Source organism: Corvus brachyrhynchos, unplaced genomic scaffold (genome assembly GCF_000691975.1).
Source record: "Corvus brachyrhynchos isolate BGI_N302 unplaced genomic scaffold, ASM69197v1 scaffold86, whole genome shotgun sequence".
NCBI lineage: Eukaryota > Metazoa > Chordata > Aves > Passeriformes > Corvidae > Corvus > Corvus brachyrhynchos.
Genome location: NW_008238647.1, coordinates 1104744 through 1124653, shown reverse-complemented (window position 1 = coordinate 1124653; position 19910 = coordinate 1104744). Strand labels below are relative to the sequence as shown.

The window sequence follows — 19910 nt, the reverse complement described above, 5'->3', positions numbered from 1 at the left end:
TTCCTGCTGCCTAAGACTGTAATTTCATGGGATAGCATATGTGGTTTTATTTCATACTTAGGTTAAGGGACTTGAGCTCTGACAGGCTGTCTTCCCACCTGGTCAACAGGATGTTTGTGCCCACCATTCTCTGACTTTTGACTTTTGTTCTATTTCAAAGTTAATGAAATCACGACTGTGGCACCACACAATTGCACATGGAACAGTTGTATGTCAATTTTAAGGTATGCTTTTGCAAGTTGAATGAAGGTTAGAGCTGTCACTGTGCTCTGGCATTGTATGCCTGTGGTGCCGTTCGATGAGGACATAATAGGTGTTGATGGAGTAGCCCAACACAAGCTTTGTTTAGTTAATGCTCTGTCAAGCAGAAGGAAGAATAAGGAAAACTCAAAAATACAGCCATTTTATGTATTGCAGTATTCAGAAAATTGTGTTAGTGTTTCTATTTCTTTGAGGCAATTAGACCATGCCTGGAGACATTACCATCCTTAGGAGATAAACTTTTCTTTTCTGATGCTTTTGGGAAACAGTGAGATTAGGAAGTTCTGAATGTTACTGCCATGTGCTTTTACATAAATTAGACTGTAACAGTCCTGAAACTTGGAAAGGAAATATTGCAAGTAAATGGACAGCACAAGTGGAGAGACAGTGCTTTCCCCAGGAATGGCAGATGAGATTTTCATTGCTCTGTGACCAGGCTTTTCTCTTGCTGGATTTTGTTGGATTTTTTTCTTTACAAAGCCAGCTGGAAGGTCCTCAAAGGGTTTGGGGCACTTTAAGTGTGTGTCCTTGTCTAAGAATGGTGTGGATTCAGGCAAGTGTTTATGGAGGACTGAACTGAGGGTAGAGGTAATTGCTAACTGAGCTGTCTCATCTCCCCTTCAGGCTTTTCTCTGTACTGTTGCTGCTTGGAATTGAAATAATCTCAAATAATGTATTTAAAGTATAAATTTGTAATTTTGTTACAACACCTGCAAAGGAATGTACTTCACTATTAAGTCAGCTGCACTAAATAAAAATGGCCCATATATCTGAAGACTTAGATCCGTGTTTTAATCTTTTCCAATTCTTGAAATCCCCTGAATAGGATAGAAAAGTGTGCATGCACAAAGAATGTCACGCCTTCTATCCTCAGGCAAAGCTGAATCCACTCCATTGTGTGTAAATATCCCAAGATCATCAGCAGCCATAACCCAGAAGTCTCTGCATGCTGCACTCCAGTTTTTGACAGTGGTAATTAGAGCAGTTCATGTGGAGGCTCCTTATACTCTAAACCTTTTCTTTCATCCCATTTCTAAATGGAACTATGGAAAATTTACCTGTGAGAATCCCCCTAGCTCATCAGCCCTGTCAAACTGATCTTGGCCTTCCAGCTATTGCAACTTTCTTAGGAATATACATCCAGCTCTATTCTTGAATTAGTGGATACTATCACTTTCACAGCTGCCCTATGGTCAGACCACCACACTGGTATTCTGCTGTAGAGCTCAGGCCTCTGCAGAAGTAGATATTCTGATTTCTTCTCTGCCTGCTACGATAATAGCTATGTGAATATCTCCAAGATACCCTACACTGCCTGTGCACAGGCAAGTTTGTATAAGATTTGGTAAAGGGGTTAGTTGATTTTGTTGGACAATTTATGATAGTTTCAAGAGCAGAAATACTCAAGTTTCTCCTGGCATCACCAGGAAAGCTGACTCTCAGTATATACATCAAGACCTGACATACTGAAATGTACTGGTGCACACTCTTAAATAATTCTGGAATTTATGAGGAGACACTCACTCTTTACTAATCCTTATAGACAAATATAAATAAAAAGGGAAAACCTTTCAGAAAGTGATGCATTATGTGGATTAAAGAAACTAGGTGGTTAGGAAGACAAAAAAATGAAAGAGTAGAATCTGTATCTCATTCATTTAATGTCAAACAGAATCATAGGTGACATGCTTGTCAATGGAGCAGCTGACATTTGGGATTTAATGAAAAGTTTAAATTTCACACCAAAAATAGAACATAATTAGGTTTCATTTCATTTGTGCACTTGCTTGTGTTACACAAAGACTTTCCTGTCTGTCCCCAGAACAAAAAGTACTCAATGCCATGCCAGCAGTCTTGGGAGGTCTGTCATGATGTGGTCAGTGGTGTGTGTTTGTGTTTTGCTTTTCATAAATTGTGATTTCCGGTGAATTCTTAAAACAGTCCCAAAAACCTGAAAACCAATATCCAAAGTTAGTCATCTCAAGTTCACTAGAGACTGAAAATAATTTTCTCACAGACATAAAATATAAGTCTTGTCTAGATTGTTAAAACACAAGCATTGCATTATGGAGAGATACTTGCATAGTTATTTACAGTGATGCTTTTATACTTAAGAACAACTTCTCTTTCTGAGTGTTTGAGACTAAATTTTGAAATGTCCTTTCATGAAGAGTCATGTCCAAATGTACTGAGAAGCGATGGATTATTTATTCTTATCTATTTTTTTATGTGTAGATGAGACCTCTTCAGGTTTTTTGCTGTTGCAGAAATTTTATACAGTATGTTCATCTGGTACTGAGGATTAAAACATCTCTTCGTTCTCTTTTGCTTTTCTTCCTAACATTACATGTCTATTGCACACTTAAGTAAAATAGTCTTGAAGTTCTGAGCTGCTTATGTTAATAATGTCTGTTGTAAGAAGATCTGTTTTTGTGAAAGGGAAGTTCTAATTACATATTATGTAGCATGTATAAGGTGACTCTATGCTAATAAAGGCAAAAAGGGGGAGAAAGACACGAGTTTGTAATGATGGGAATTCTGTTATACAAATGAATTTCTCAGCATACCCTGGAAAGTGTAACTGCCAGTGGGGACACTGTAGTTGCAATACATACTACAGAATATCAAAACTGAAGGCCTCTTCATTCTTAAGTAATTCTTTGAGTGTCTTTTTTGTGTTAATTAGTTTCTGACATGGCTTTCAACAAACACTACCTGTCTTTTCAGTGCAGCAACTGTGAAGAATGATTGGGAAAGGTATATTACACTTCGTACAAGGGCAGATGAGAGTTCCTTTTTTTATAAATGGTGTTATTTTATTAGTCTGCTAGGATCCAGAGGGTTCTTAAAATCAAAAGTAATTTTTTTTTCTTTTTTTTTTGGCCTCTAGATCTCCTGCTTCTTTTCCATTGTACTTTAAGAAAAACCACAAATACCCAAATCAAAATCTTCAGCACCCCTCTCCCTCAAAAAAAAAAAAAAAAAAAATTCCAAAAAACCAAACCACAAAACAAACCACCACCACAACAAACCCAAACCTTAAACTCTAAAATTAGGTTAGAATTTGAATCTGACAAATCTTCAAGCATGTGATAGTGTTTAATGCCGGTAAAGATTTCTTTCCATTGGAAATTCTGATCCTTAGTAGCTGCAGAAGTGCTCTTTGTGTACATAATATGGGAACATTTTTCTTTTCTTTGAAACTGTTCTTGTCAAAATGGCAAATAGTTTGTATTTGACTGTAGAACTTGGGGATGGGTGAAGAGATGCAGCTTGTGCTCTTTGTAATGCACAGCACTTTGAGAGTCCTTTTTGGTAGAGGTTGGTGGGTGATTTGTCTTGGAACAGTCACTCTTCTTGGTACTGGAATTGACGTAAGTTTGCTAACAAATGTTTAGCATGTGGTGGGTGTTTTAGCTTTGTTTTTCTAAGGCCTGTTACCACAGACCTACATTTATGGTACAGTCTGAATTGATTTCCTTAGTTTATACTGTGTTTGTCCACTTTAACAAGAATTTGCTTCTCCCTACATAAATGAGCAATAATAAATAGTGCCAGATAGATAGATAGATAGATGTTAGATTTGAGAATTTATTCTGTGAAATAAAGTGTCTAACATTCCTTGATTATCCTAGAGATGTTGATTTTAATTCCAGGATTATTTACTCACTTTGTTCTGTTCACACAGTACAGAGCTGTGTTTCTTGTTCCTGAGTAGGTAGAATCTAAGTTTTAATTTGATAATACATACTACATATGGTGGCTGATTTATAGGTTACATTGATTTCATATCGTTCGCTAATGTTTTTTAATCTTTTATTTTGTTTTGACAGTAGTTTCTTATTGAGATATGGTGAAGATCATGTAAAATAGAAGATCTTGAATGTAAGGATGGGGCAGTTGTCACGTATAGCAGATACTATGAGAAAAAAATCTACTTAATGCAGGGAAAGATAATTTAGTGTTAATGTCAGTTCTTGTTATATCCATTTAGACCTTCTCTGTGCTGCTGTTCAAAACAGAGGGAAAGCTCTTTACCTGTGGAGAATGTCCTGTTTCAATACTTAACTTGATAATTAAAAATACATGGTGTTTATAGTAAGTTACCCTGGTCCACATGCCGCGAACAGGAACAAAATGAAGTCCTGTATTCTTCCCTGTAGTACTAGGATTTATTTAAACATTTCATCCAGATAAGTGGGGGCTTGCCTACTTTGTATTCCATCAGCTGCTGAGCATTATTTGGAATTTGTAGGAAGGAACTGATCTGTTGTGATGTGTTTTGGGGTGGTTTCTTAGTATATAGCATTCAAACACTCAGGATATGGAGCAGGTAAGATACATATGAGGACTGTGATTTGATGGAGGTTGAAGAAGAAAGGTTTTGAGGGAAGGTGTGGGGGAAATGGATATGTAGAGTAGGTCATGAAACACTGAGCTGAATGGGAAGGGGAAAAAAGTTTGCCTTATTGAACCAGTCATATGATCAGTATGATATTAATATAATCGGCTTGCTTACTTTGAGGCTTTTCCTCCATGGCTCTTTGCTCTAAGACTGCTGATTGTAGTTCAGCTGGTCAAGTAAGGAACATGCTGACTTTTCTCAAGTGATACTGAGCTAGGGAAAAGCTGGAAGCTGCTGCTGCCTAAAATAGCTATCCTTGTTAACAACTCCATATGAACATTAACTGTACTTTGCGTGGTATGCTTACGCAGTCTTGAGGAATTGATAATGCTGTTCTTGTGCTCAAAATTGGAGGTACATCTAAAACTTCTTCTTCCATAGCCCATTCAATCTATCCCATATTCAGATATGTTTTGAAAAATTGATAAATGTTGTTGTTTCAGTGCATTCCTACAGTTAACTGCAAAAATGGTTCTGTAACCATTTTCAGGGAGAAAATATTTTTCCTTCTACTTCTTACTGTGTACTCAAATAGCATATAAAAACAAAGGCTATAAATGAGGTACCTTACATTTTATAAGTTCATAGAATTACATGTATTTTTACATGAGTTAAATGGAAATAGATGAATGTGTTATCATGGATACAGTAGTGTTTTCCCAGCTTCCACTATTCCCAGAACAAATATAACAAACCAGAAATGTGGGGGAGGAGTAGCACATGCTGGTACAGTAATTTAAACACACAGTCTGTGAAGCATTACAGTGCAGTGTCTTTACATCTGTATTATCTTTACCTGTTTTCGTTGCTTTGCAAAACTGACCAGCAGAAAAGTGAAAAATTGTTCTCTAGTATGAAGGTTTATGTGTAGTCCAGTAGGGACTATAGGGCAGTCTTTACTATGTTGCACCATGTTTTATTAATAAATAGGCTTAAAAAAGAAATAAAGAAGTCTTGCTATATGTCTCATGTTTCTCAGTGAAGCTGAATGCTTGAAAACCTGTGCAACCAAAGATGCAGTGTGCTTAGTGATGACTTGTTGAGGTTTAATGAAACAGTTTAATTCATTGGTGTGATGATCAGAGGGCGGTCAGGTTCATCCAAAACATAGCCCAGTACTAGCCATGGTGAAGAAAATCAGACAAAACCAGCACATACTGTATTAAGTGAGCTCTGTTGTGACCCTACTACAATAGAGTAGGGTCTGTAACTCTCTGATCTAGAATTGCTTGTGTGCATGTTTAGAGAGGGTAAAATATACGGATCTTAAAACTTTATTTAAAGCCAGTTCATGGTATGTCTACCTTGTAACAGAAGGTTAGATTAGGATGTGGTAAGTAATTTGACGTAAGTAATTATTTTGGTGACTACCGCCTCATTTTGTGTTCTTCTGAATTCATTAAATGTTGTGGTTTTGCTGAAGTAAATGAAAATGAGCATTCCATGTAATCCAGAAAAGCAGAATTTTAATGATAATTAATTTAAGAAAAGAATGGTACTGCTAATAATGCATTGGATTCTAATTTATAACAATACTATCTGAATATGATTTCTAATTTATACCAGTTCTGAATAAATGGGTAACAAATTTTGTTGTCAGTGTTCATGTGCATTTGAAGCTGTATTTTTGTCCCCGTGTGCTTCTCAGAGTAATGTTGCTTAATGGCATCAAGATAATGTTGATGCTTGTTATGAATAGACTGCATTCGTTGTTCATTAGCAAAACATGCTAATTACATACTCCAAAAGTGAAATAATGATTCATTACACTTCTGTATTTTCATTGAATTGAATACTTCCATGAATGACAGTGGTGAATGTACTTGCCATTTTTTTTCAAAACAGAGAAATCCAAGCTTCCAAAGTTCTGCAGCGAGCTGGGTGGGTTACTTGGCAGTCACACTGTTCTCATCTTCTCACGTGAAGTTGAAAGGCAGCTGCGCGTCACTTTCACGTTACTGCTTTAGTGTGACTGGTTACTTAAATTACCGCAGAGAGGTTGTTCAGGTGTCAGTGGTGATGAGAGTAGTCTGTCCCATAATCTGAGGATGTGGTCTATGCACAGAAAGTTTGGGAAGACTAATGATTGCATACTAGCCAGTTCATTACCACTCCCTAGGCACTGAATATGAGCTCATCATGCCGAGGTACTGGACTGTGCTTGAGATTCCAGCTATGACTGGCTTGGTTTGACAGTCTGAAGTCACATTTAAAAATGGCAAATAACTGATCAAAGAGAGAAGGAAGAGAATGTTTAGTTCAAGGGTACAACATCTAGTTATGGTACAACAGTTTAGATATTCATGATGAACCTTATCTCGCCATTGCTCTAGCTGTGATTGCTACAGCTGTTGGTTTGGAAAGTGGTGGTGGCCAGGATAAGGGTTTGAGAATCTGACATACAGTGATGCTTGGAGAGAATCCAAACAGTTCTTGTTGGGTTTTGAATGTGGCTGTTGTTGGCAGGCTTAACCTTTTGTTGTTAAACTTTCTGTGCTAGCAGGTCATTGTTTTGAATGCATGACTGTCCTAACTCTTGCTTTGTTTTGTCTTAGTCACATTGATCAAACAACAACATGGCAAGATCCTAGGAAGGCCATGCTTTCCCAGATGAATGTTACAGCTCCCACCAGTCCTTCTGTGCAGCAGAACATCATGAACTCGGCATCAGGTAAGCAAAATCTGTATTTATGAAAAAGATCATACAAGTAAACCACAAGCTATTTTAACTGGCAGGGAGGAAGTCCAAATTTAATAAATATTCTTCTAGTTTTCCTGGTTTGAAACTTCAAATTTGTTGATACCTGATTCATCAAGCAAGAGGCTGATAGTTGAAGTAAGAGAATTTGTATAATATTTATGTTGTCAGTAGAAAGTACACTGTAGTTCTTTGATTTGTGCTTTTATTTTTTCAAATGAATGGTTCAAACTCTTGAAGCAGAATTTTTGTCTGTTTTCTTCTGCCTGAAAAATGCTGTTAAATTGATGAAGACCAGAATTCCCATTAAATTAAAAGCAATTTACATTAAAGCTTTTGTTCTTCTGCATCCATTTGCTCACTGAGTAGACATGGTATACTGCCATTTTTTTACGTTTCCTACATTTATATGAACATATTATTTTTGCTGTCCTCCCTAAATGGATTGAGCAAACACCTTGAAAATCTTGTTTAGAAGCAAAAATGTTTAATGGTTTTCCTCTTGTCTTTCTATTACCGCCAAAATCCAGTATCATGATCATTATTGCTCTAGCTGAGGAAGTCTGATGTCTTTTTCCTGCAATATAGAATTGTTCTTCAGCTGGCCTGGACAGACCTGTCACTAGACAGCACTAAAATGTTCTTGTTCTTGATATAGAATCTACTGTATGTTTTCAGAGCTCTCTCATCTGATTATGCAAAGAGCAAGCAGATAATTTGGTGCCATGCTAGTTTGAGTGCTTCGTCTTCCCCTTGCTTTGTCACCTCCTGTCTGTCACTGAGGTTCATGTTATATTTATTTTCTCACAGTCTGACTGTATTTTGTGTATGTCTGTTGTTCCTGTACTTCACAAGGGTTATTCTCTGGTGCTGCTTTTTGTGGTCTGTTTAGACAGCTTTGTTTCATGCTGCCAATTCATGTGCTGCAGACAATACCGAAAGATTAACAGGCGTGACCAAACTGTGCTGTTCATGACTGAGTATTAGAAAGGGAAGTTAATCAAACTTTTTGCTGGCTAGGCCAGGAGGCTGGATTATACTGAAACAAATGAGTCCTGTTCAAGTTCAGGAAGTCGTGATTCACAGCAATTAAGGTCTCAGGCTCTGATGTGAAAATAAAATAGTGTGATTATTTTTTCTGTAAATTTATCCCAGGAAATTTGCAGCAATAGAGGTGGCATGTTTTTGCAGGGACACTTCTAAAGTAGAGAGAATAGGAGAAAGGAAACAACTCCCTTGCTCTGTCTTGCTTTTTCGCTTATTTGTGCTAAAACTAGATGCTCGCTGTTTCAACATTGACATAAATTCTGTATTTTAAGCTAACTCCTCAAACCTTCAGTTGTACCAAGAATTCACAGGAAAAAATATTGATAGGAAAGTAGGATTCACTTTATATACTTAGAAAGAAATGAAAGGTCCTTAGCAAAACAATGTACTGTTAAGTTGTAACAGGGTGGTAACAAACTAGGAAAGAAGCCAGCAATCTGGACACAAGGATTATTTTTAAAAGAACATGAAGAATTTACATGTAATTGCCTGATGTAAGCGTGTGAAAGAGTGATTGCTGCATAGCTATTGTTGCTCATGTAAAAAAGGACAGTTGAGATGTTTAAGTGGGTTGTCTTGTGATTTGAGAAAGCACTTACTTGGATCCAAGTTCATTGAACATTTATTTTTAATTTCACAGATGATACTGTGTTGAATATCAGCCGAAAATCCCATGAAGTTTTTTTTCCCCTCCGTGCTCTGAATTTGATAAAGTGCATGAAGGACTCAGAACTCCTATGTATACTGAATTACACCACATGTTACCTGGTGTTAGGCTTTTTAAGCTTAAGTCAGTTGAGGTAGTAGGACTTGGAATTGGCTCTTTGGATGCACTTGCTTACCCTTATTTGCTATTAACACAAGTCTGCTTTGAATTAAATAATACTGAACCTGCATTTATTGGGTGTGGTTCTGTTTCTGATACTTGATCTGGCAAATGTTTATGTACTAACTTTAAATTATTACTATATATTTATTTTTACTAAAGTCTCATATCTAGTTTTGTTACTTTATACTGCTGAGTTCATGGTAGCTTATGCTTCCTTGGTAGCCTCTTAAATAATCTTTGAGAGAAATGGGAAAGTCAAGTAACTATGTACCACTTCAGCATAGTGGAATTTACAGTCATGATGTTGGCACTCAGATTTAAGACTACTTAATGTTCTAATTTGGGTATTCATCCTCAAGAACCGGGAAATCAAGTTGAGACCTTTAAGACAGAAGTTTCCTGTTATGAAATATGGCTGGCAGTGAAACATGCCCTAGTGCTATGAGAGTCTTTCATGAAAGATATTGGGAAAAAACGAGTGTAAGTATTGTGACAGCTGGAGATCACTGACTTGCAAAAAAATGTCTGAAATGCCACAAAGGAGAATGTTTTCCTTTCTGTATAGACCTTGTATGGTGCTCGTTAATTTTAGCCCTTACCCAAAGTTACTGTCCAAGTTTTAGTGTACTGCCCCAGGAGCCTGTAAGTCAAGTTACTGTGCTGAAATGTAAGAGAGATTTCTGGGAGCTGTCTTGAGAGTCTTTAGAAGCTTTAACCATTTAGACAGAATTAGACTTCTTGACATTATCTAGAATTAAGAACAAGAAAACAAACTGAAGATGCAGAGAGAGACGAGAACTCTGAAAGCTGATGTATGCATATTGAAGATGAACCTGTTGTCTTTTTGGATAAGTAGGGGAAGAAGAACTCAGAAAAGATGTGATAAGGGTGAGGGCAAGTCAAAAGATTGTTTAAAATATAAAAATGGGAAAGTTGTAGTTCAGCATGAGATTGAAATCTTTCGGTTACCTTTCTTAAGAAATTCCAGCTCTTGAGGCACTTAAAACTGGATGAGAACCCAGGTATCTTGCTGCAAGTTACATTTCTTTAAGGAAGTTAATGGACATTTGAACCAGCTTTATCTGTTTTGGGAATGATTTTGTGAATGAATTATTCTATGAGTGTTAGTTAGCTACATCCTTTATAGGAACTCATTAGTGTGTGAAAAGTGAGGGGGGTTTTGTCTCAATCTTTCTGAACTTAGCGTGCTACGTGTAATCAACTAAAATGGTTTGGGCCACGTGTATGCAGAGAAGCAGCACAGTGGTCTTGAAACAAGCCCATTATTTGTAAATATGCCACATGTGTATAAACATTGTGACTGTTCTGATTTTTTTGTGTTATGTTTCTAACCATTTTTTCCCTAAAGGTATGACAGAAGAAACTTTGTTCTTCTGTCTTGCCTTAAAACAAACAAAAAGGTAGTAATAATGGTACGTTGTTCTTCTGAGGAACATCTATAAATTTCCTACTGAGGTAAAGTTATGCATTTGAAAATAAACAGTGGCTGTTTCTTCTACAATTACAGTTGATACAACAGAGATGGGATAATTCTATTTATACAAAAGAATCTGTTCTTCAGATACTTTTACTTCCTGAATCATGCTTGACAGCACTGCATACTTCAGCCTCTTCTGCTTGCACATAGACGTTAGATAATTAGCATTGGAGCAGATTATGTGTCTTTCTCCTCTTTTGTCTTCATTCTTATGTTGCAGTTCTGAATTGAGTTTCCCAGTGAAAGTTTGTAGACCTAGTGCATGCAGTTCCATTGTCTCTTAGGGTAAGGCTGTAGTGCCATGTTAAATGTTGGTAAGAAAATGGACACTTGAATTCATAATTCCTGAGGGACAGGAGAATAGGAAGGAATATGCCAATAACTAAAACAAGTTCTAGCTCTTCTCTTAGATCCTTGCTCACTTCAGTTGCAGATTGTTCCTACGTAGTCAGTCATACCAAAAAATTCTGGTTTGTGTGCAGTTGACGCTATGATCTTCTGTGAAACTTGAGTTTCTGAGTATCTGCGTGACAGTAATGTTCTTTTATTTCTTCATCTGCAAAAACTGCCCCTTTTTAAATAGCGTCTTTTTATACTAATTTGACTGGATAAAGGTGTACTTTAAGTAAATTTTGTAGACTTTGATATAATTTTTAGAAGTTTTCGAACCACAGTGACTGAAGGGGAGAAGTTCAGCTTTCAGAGAGAAAGATTAGGAAAGGTCTTGGAGATCAGTGTTTGTATTAGGTGAAGGTGATTCCTGTTGTTAAACATAGGTGTTCTAGTTCCTAGGTTGTCCATGCATATTCAGCTAGTAGATAGATACAGCTGCCCTCTTACATGCATTGACTTATTGATAAAATATGGCTTTGTTTACATTTATTTTAAAATTAAGTGTTAGGAACTGGAGAGTCTTGGAAGATTTACTTCATATCCCAGCATAGGCTGAATCTCCACTGCATTTTTGCTTTAGTTACTCTTCCGGTTGCTTTCTATCTGCCAGCAGCGAGGTCTGCTTTGCATTCCAGATTTCATGGCATATGGGAAAGTTTAAAAAAAAAAAAAAGTGGAGACACGCACCAAAGAGGCATGCACACAGGCTTATGAAGTTACACCATTACATAAATATTTAGTTACAGGGGTATGACTTATCAGTAGTTCTGTAAAGATGGCTTACATTTGGAAATTAGCATTTAATTTTTTTGGTAACTTTGTCCTTAAAAGCACCACAGTGCAGGCTGAGTTCCCTATCTAGAAGGGTTGTCTCTCCCTGTGCAAATTATTTCATCGAACTCTAAACTTACAGTTGTGAGAGTGTTCAATGGTCATAGGAGGCACCAAACAGAACTAGTAGGGGACCATGTCACAGGGATATTGTTTGTGCTAAATATTTACAAAAGTTGGAGGGGAGACTGGAGAAGTACTTGAAAGAGAGATATTTTGGCACTTAGTAAGCAGACAGAAACTGGCTCAAGGAATAACTTGTGATAGAATCACAGAATATCCTGATTTGGAAAGGATACACAAGGATCATCGAGTCCAACTCCTGGCCCTGCACAGGACATTCCCAAGACTCACACCATTGAGAGCATTGTCCAAATGCTTCTTGAGCTCTGTCAGGCTTGGGGCTGTGACCACTTCCCTGGGGAGCCTGTTCCAGTGCCCAGCATACTTGGAGGCCGAGTGACTATTCATAACCTCTCTACCTTTTAGATCTCTGTATGTATTCAGCGCTTTATTTCAAAGTTTATAGAGTGTGACAGTCACTAAATGGGCTACTTTCAGCAACCAACAAGACCCGTCCATCACCCCAGGCTAGATGCCTGGACTAAATGGACTTTTGAATAGACCCAGTATTGCTGATTCTGTACAACATAAGCTACAGTAAATATGGAAATTTTAGTGAGAAGGTCTGAATATCAGCAATATAGGACTTAGATAACCTAGGTCAGAAAAGCTAATGCTGGAAATTCTGTTCCTATTGTACCTTTTGGGGGAAAAGGGACATGTAATTGCAAAGGAATTTTCCTAGATGCTCTGGGTGAATGTGTCTGCTGTTCCTCAGCATGGATTTAGTTCTTTCTTCTAGTACTTGCCTCTAATACAAAGTTTGTCAGGTGACCATTTAGAAAATCAGACTTGTCTTCTAGTTTCACAATTACTCACAAAACCATTCAGGAATTACAGAAGGAAGTCATTTCAGTTTTTGAACTTCCATTTCAATATGTAAGGATCACAGCAGAAACCCAAGAGCAGTTTGTTCTCCAAGGAAGAAAGCAACATTATTAACGCCAAAAGATTCTAGAGATAGAAGTTCTGCTTCTGCAGTCATTTGTGGCACTTAGCAAGGAAGACTTGCTGATGTGACAGCCAGGTGAGCAGATGGACCTTTCCTGTTGTGTTCCACAGCTGTGCATTCTAGTACTCATCAGATCACTGAATCTCAGAAGTAGCATTGTTTCACCAGGTGGATGGACTGATCAGCTCCTGGCAACCTTCTTCAAAGGCATTTTGTTCTTACTTGCTACGAAGGAACATGCTGGACCAGTACAGACTTCAGTGTTCATCTGACACCCCCAGGCTGGGTTTGTTTTTCCTAAAGCCAAACAGGGTTTTTTTGGCTTTGCAGTTTACAAAGAATTTCTTGCTGAGTTTCTCCAAGGGATGTGTGGCTTAGCAGGACTCTGAGGAGAATGGTAGTGAGAAGGTCTGCCTACATGGCTAGCATGTTGGCTTAGCAGTAAAGGAGTGGGTTTGGTTCTTAATTGGCTTCTACACTTGGATGATGGGGGGCATGTCACTGTGCTCCTTATGCCCCAGTTTTATAAAATAGCATCTCACTGATCAGCTGGCTGGTCTTCGGGTATGGTAACAAAATACACCATTCTTTGCACTGGAGCTTTCATTTCTGCATCGAAGTCCTTTTGTACAGTTAATATGTTAGGATTTAGGAATTATTTGTAATATTGTCATGCTTTCTTGCCTGTTCTGTTCACTAGCTTCTGATAAAAGCTGGGGTACTCATTACTTGCAGGCAACATTTAAAGCTTATGAGCATTAGAGGTGGGAAGAAAATGTCTTAGTGTTCACTGTTTTTCCTCTCTCAAAAACCTGTAGGTCTAATGATGGAGTAGTGAAGTTGCTAGAGAAGGGCTTTGTTTTCTGAGCCAAAATGAAAGTTTAATTTAGAAACATAGTTTGCAAGGGATCTTCAAAGACCTCAGTAAGAAATTCTTGTCCTGGTTATGCCTTGGGATATTGCTGGAATGCAACTGAATTATTTTTTTACTCTTTCTGACATTTCTCCAAGAACATCTTTTGAGATGAAGCAAACAAATCTATCCTCCCCACCTCTCCTCCCAGCTAAAGACTGAATTTCAGCTTTTTTTTTTCAGGACAAAGTTACAGTCAAGAACTAATGTAGTTTGAAGATTAATATAGTAGACATTTATCAGATAGACACATATAGTTTTGTGTATATCTGAATCTCATGTGTGAAATAATGATGTTTGTGTATACTTTGTGTATCTTACATTATACAGAATAATCTGTTAGTCCAAGTCTGACAGCTGGATGGCTTCTGCTGTTGTATTACTGTATTACAGTGAGGAAGAGTAGAAGAACTTGAAATACAATGGCCTGCTGCTACAGCAGGTTTTGGTCTAATTGCTTTTACATTCTTAACATTTGTAGTGAATCTTTTGTTGTATAATTTGAGGATTGTACTTAAATCTAAAATACAGGGAAGATCTTCCTTTATCTAATTTAGATATTGTCAATGTGAGCATAGAAATTCAAAACTATGTATTTGTAAAGCACCTGCCAGATAAGATGAGATAAATCTAACTTTTTAAAATAGTTTTCAGTCTAAGCAAAGTACAGGTGAATGTACACGATCATATAGAGATGGAAATGAGGGGTTTAAGAACTGTATAGGAATGAAAGGTGGTTTCTTGAAAGCTGCTGATGGGAACATATGGGAACCACTCCTCAGGCTCTGTGTTCAGACATCAGCTGTGGACTCCACAACATCATTATGTACCTCCCTTTGACAATTTTCTAGAAGTAGCTTCTCCTGTGTGTGCCTTTCTGCTTGTAGAGGCGTAGCACTGTGTTGATAGCACTGTGTCTTTGTGGCTGCTCATGGTGTTTTCTTGCCTTTGCTTTGTCATTGCTTGTTTGCCTGCCGTGTTCGTCAGGTTTGCATTTTTGCCTGCTTAAGCCTTGAATGCTTTCACAGAAAGTTAGAGTATGAGGTAAAGGGGAAATTAGTTTTGTCACTTTTTTTTTTAATTGTTTGTGAAATACAGGAATATTTCAGGATCTCCTCAGTGTTAGCTTGTTGCTGCTGCTGTGTCTTAATTCCTAGATGAACTTTCCTATGAGAGGTAGAATTATTCTATGCTGCTTTTTCCTGGTGCTCATGCTGGTTTCATTCTGGCAGGCTTGACTTATTGCTGGTTTTATACTAGAATGCCATAGGAAAAAGAAGTGTCAAAAGCATATGACAGGATGCAAACAAGTTTGAAAATTAAAGTCCAAATCCTAAATAAAAATTATAGAAGTGTTTCCTGTTTCTTGCTTTCCCACCCACCAATTCTTTGCCCTTATCCCAGAAATGTTAGACATGAGCTTGAAACTCTTCTGTTTCATGTACTGTTATATATGTAAAATGTTAAAATTTTTTTTAGATCAATTTCAGCTGGAGCAAACAAGAGCCCACCATCAACTCCTTCCTTCTATATTGCAGGCCCACTCCCCGATGGATGGGAACAAGCTATGACCCAGGATGGAGAAATTTACTACATAAACCATAAGAACAAGACCACATCTTGGCTAGACCCAAGGCTTGACCCACGCTTTGGTAAAAGTTCATCTCAATTCAGAATTCTTGATTTGCTTCAGTTCACTCAGCTTTAATTTTGCAGGCATATTTTGAAAACTTTTTATAGTACAATTAAAATATATTTTGAGTTATAGAGGCCTTATTTAAATATATATATATTTTTTTAAGATAAAAACTATTAGCTTATATCCTTCAGGGCTGTATGTTACCCAAGTTTCTAATGCTGCAGGTTGGTATTTATATTTGCCTTATGATCCATACAGTTCCCCAAAGAGGTGACATTCAGAAATTATCAAGACAGTTTCAGTCAAGCTTGGTCATCCCTTTAAATTATCAAAACTCTACTAGAGAAGAATCTATCTTTTAATTCCCAAACAAATATTTACTTTCCTTTGTGCTATCTTAAGAGGGCATAATCAAATAATAGTTCATGCTGTTTAAATACACTTGAAACATATACCAGCTTATAATTCCAGCTTGTCACAGTGATTATCATGACAAAACTTTCTGGTTTAAACAATATGATGAGGAATTATTAGTTTTGTTGTTCCTACTTTAATAACCTTTTCGTGGGGTAAGAACTATGTAATATTGGAAATAGAAATAGTAACTTAAGGATCACAAAGTCTAGATGGAGAAATTCAACAAAACCAAACTTCTATGTATTTTTTTCAGTAATGTTTTTGATCTGTATGAAGAGCAGAAGTGCAAACTTTTTAATAAAATATTGGCACTGATGACTATGAATGGAAATCGCATACAATGTGAAGACTCTAAACTACTTTCTTAGTTTGTCCAAGTGATGTATTTAATATGGCATTACAATTTCTGGTTTTTTGTGAAGCCATGACCTGTGTGTGTCAGCCTTATTAGCTGTATTAACTTGCCCTTGATTTGTTTTCCCAATAACTTACTATTTTCAACTCCTTTGGATTTTAGTTATTTTTCCAGAGCCATGGAAAAACAGTAGGAGTAAAAAAAAAAAAAAAAAAAAGATCATTGTGGTTTTCAGGCTTTACTTTTGGACTCAATGCAGCTAAATGAAAACAGTGTGCAGATCACTGAGTAGGTCAGGCTGAGGGGATGCAAAACCTTTGAAGCTTTACAGGGGTTGACCTAACAACAACTGTGGGCCCCTTTTGGGAGAGGCATTAACTCCATGAATGCCATATAAATACAGAGCTGCAAAACTCAATAGTTAGTCACTGTTCTGTTTTGTTTTCTGAAATGTCTGTTAGAAATTTTGCATTTTTGGTTTGTAGGCTTGAGTGCTTATTTACAACATCCATTCACTCTTACGGAGAACACCAGATTGTCACACTTTGTTTTTAAACTGCTCACCAGTTCGTAGACAAGTTGAACCACTATGCAACTTGAACCCAAAGGTGGGGTGTCAGCTTTGGCAAATGTCCATGCTGGCTTTAACACCAGCTAGAGCTACAGACCTGTTTGCATGTTGCAGGAGGAGTGTGTGGGTAATTTGCAACTTCACAATTACTTAGTATGTGAATAAGGCTGAAAAGGAAGCAGTCATTTTGAAAATCAATGTTGCCTTTTGCAATTATATTTACTCAGGTAATCTTGCAGGGTATCTGTTTTTCTTTACATGCATGACTTTATAGTTTCCAATGACGAGCTGGAATTAAAAAGGGGTGTGGAAAATGCTTTAATGGACAGAGGTCATGAGTGAGATGAATCTTGCTTTTCACAACTATTTTGTATTGCTGCAAATAGAGTGGTCTAACTGTAAGGGCAAAAGATACTTGTCTTGTGCATACTAAACTCCATCAAATGTTAAGGCTGTGCAGTTAAAGAAGTTAGAAATGTCCAAAAGACTGATTAAGGGTTTCTTGCTGCATAGCTTCCCTTTTTGGGCCCACTGTGTATGTGTATCCCAGACAGGCTTGAGTACATGCCAAGGCTCTTTATTTTGTGGTCGGACTTTTAATCTGTTCCAGACCTTTTCAGTCAAAGAGCTCAAGTGTAACTGAAAGGGGCAGGAAAGGAAAAAAAAGCATGTGAGCTCTTCTGATCTAGAGTGACGGCAAATAGAGACAAGCTGCTAGCTGCTGTTGAGCTTGAAGGAGTTTTCCTTGAAAACCTAAGTTGTACACATCATATTGTGGTTTATGTTTTTATCATTTGAGCCAAGAAAATACAAAATCCTATTCCTGTTGGTTTCTTACTTGTGACCTTCTTAAGTCACTCCAGTCAGGAAGGAAAAAAAATCTGTTTGACAGAGTTAAATTACTGAGCTTTGCATTTATTTATCATGTGGAGATCCTCAACAAATATGTGCTGTGACCTTAAATAGCATGCGAATGACTCAGAAGTTTACCTTTCTGTGCTTAATATAGGTTGATACTTCTGTTGGCATTTTTGCCCCTGAGGATCTATCACTGTTTTTAATATAAGGGTTTGGTTTTCAGTATTTTTGACTGCTAATACTTCCAGAAGCAGGATGAATTCATCTTTGTCTTGTTGAAGGTTTTGGTTGTTACAGTGATGCTAATGGTGATTTGAAAATGAAGGAGGAATTAATTTCTCTCTCTGCCACTTTCAACAATCTTAAGAACCATTGAAGAAAACAAAGCTATTGAATGGTATGCGTAAACATACTCTGTTCCAGTATTCAGAAGCAGAAGGTATGAAGAGTCTTTGCCCTTATTGCTTCTGAATTCCCAGCTTTATGTCTCTGTATGTTCCTCATCAGATGGAAGCTTTGCATTCATCTTTATTTTGTCTAGTAGGTGTGGATATAGCTCTTTTTTGAATTGTGCTTGGAATTTCCCATTATTGTAGCTAGAACAGAGAGAGGGGAAAGGAGAATCAGTTTGAAAAAATTATTTTAGATGGACTGACTTGGTAAGGGGTATTTTGGTGGAGCATTCATGCTTTTAAACAGAAAATAAAAGAATGTAGTTAGCATGTATTCTTTCTTGGAGCAGACTTTTAGAAATAATGCATCAGAAAAGAGCCTCTGTCAGAGTAGCCGGCTGGGGGTTAGGCTGGGTCTAAAACCTGAGTGCTCCAAGTTGAAGATAAGAACTTGGTTCCAAGACTCAAGTCAAACATCTTTGAAATGGGTTTGAGGTTTTTGGCTACACCACTTAAGCATCAGTGAAGCCCTGTGACTCAGACCTTCATCCTCCAAGTCTGCAAATACAACTTTAAAACAGTTTTGTGTTCGGGCAATTCACAAACTTTAATATCTAGGAAAGAACGAAGTATGAAAGGAGGGTCTTCTTATGCCAAGCACAGACAGTCTCAGAAGATGACATGGGATCAAAGGAGTGGGGATGGGAGGGGGTTGGTCCTTAGGCCTGTGGCAGCGGGATTCTTGTCTAGTGGAGCATCTGGTAAAAACATGCTGTCCTACCTTCTCAGTGCCTTTGCAGGCCTCATAGTAAGGGGCTTCAAATTGCCGTGGTTTTTTTTGTTTTTTGTTTTTTGTTTTTTTTTTTTTTAGGAGGGTTTTTTTCCTTAAAGGAATTGGACTGTCAGGTTGAGCTTGTCTTTTGGACCATTTTGTCTTTTCTGCTATTGTTTATTGGTCAGTCTTCACAGATCCTACTGGATTTTTAAGCCTTTCAGATAACATAATGCATTTTCTTGATAGTCAAAGAACATCTGGATAAGGAAGCAGGTCAGCTATGCGTTCTGAGTGGCTGGAGTTGGTGAGGTAGAAGAACATCTGCTTTTTCTATAAAATTAAATTTCCTAGTACCAGTTGCAGTTTGAAATTGTTCAGCTTTTTTGCTATAAGTTTCCAAGAATTGGCTTTTGTATTAAATACTATTAGAGGGATTTTAACTCTTATTTAAGTTTGCCAATGATAGTACTTGGTTTTGAAATGCAGCCTTAAATAATTTGCCCTTTGAGGATGCTTAGTATGTTAAATTCAAAGATGAAGTGGGAAAATACTGGAAACTGGCAGTTGATTTCTTTGTCTCTGCTGGGTTACGTTTGGTGTGGAGACCTTAGTACTCCAGCAGAGTAGTCAGACAAGTGTCTGTAGGGATTGGAGTAAAACAAGATATTGTTTCAGTTTCCTCGTTATTTTATTCTAGACTTGGGTTTTAAAGGCTTGTAACTAGTGGTCATACCAGTGTTACATACTCCCAGTCTCTTTCCTTTTGTTCTTTCAATTCTTGGAGCTGTGATATGGGGTATGAAGCAAAATATGTGACCTCAGGTTGAAATCACTTCCACAACTTTATCACTCCCACTTAGAGATTATATTAATGTTCTTTGAAGTTCTGCATGAATTTTGGATGAGGGGGAATTTTAGATGAGGGATGAGCAAGACAGTGTTTAATATCATTA

The 19910-nt window shown here is 37.4% G+C and overlaps 1 protein-coding gene across 1 annotated transcript in view; it reads left to right on the top strand.

Moving 5' to 3' along the window:
• Window positions 1-19910, top strand: part of YAP1 (Yes associated protein 1) — a gene marked incomplete at its 5' end in the record, with an annotated part of 82016 nt that overhangs the window by 38286 nt on the left and 23820 nt on the right. Inside the window, 2 exons of the mRNA XM_008636301.2 lie at window positions 7222-7337; window positions 15489-15602. Coding sequence (XP_008634523.2) covers window positions 7222-7337; window positions 15489-15602 — 230 coding nt within the window. The remainder of the gene's footprint in view (window positions 1-7221; window positions 7338-15488; window positions 15603-19910) is intronic.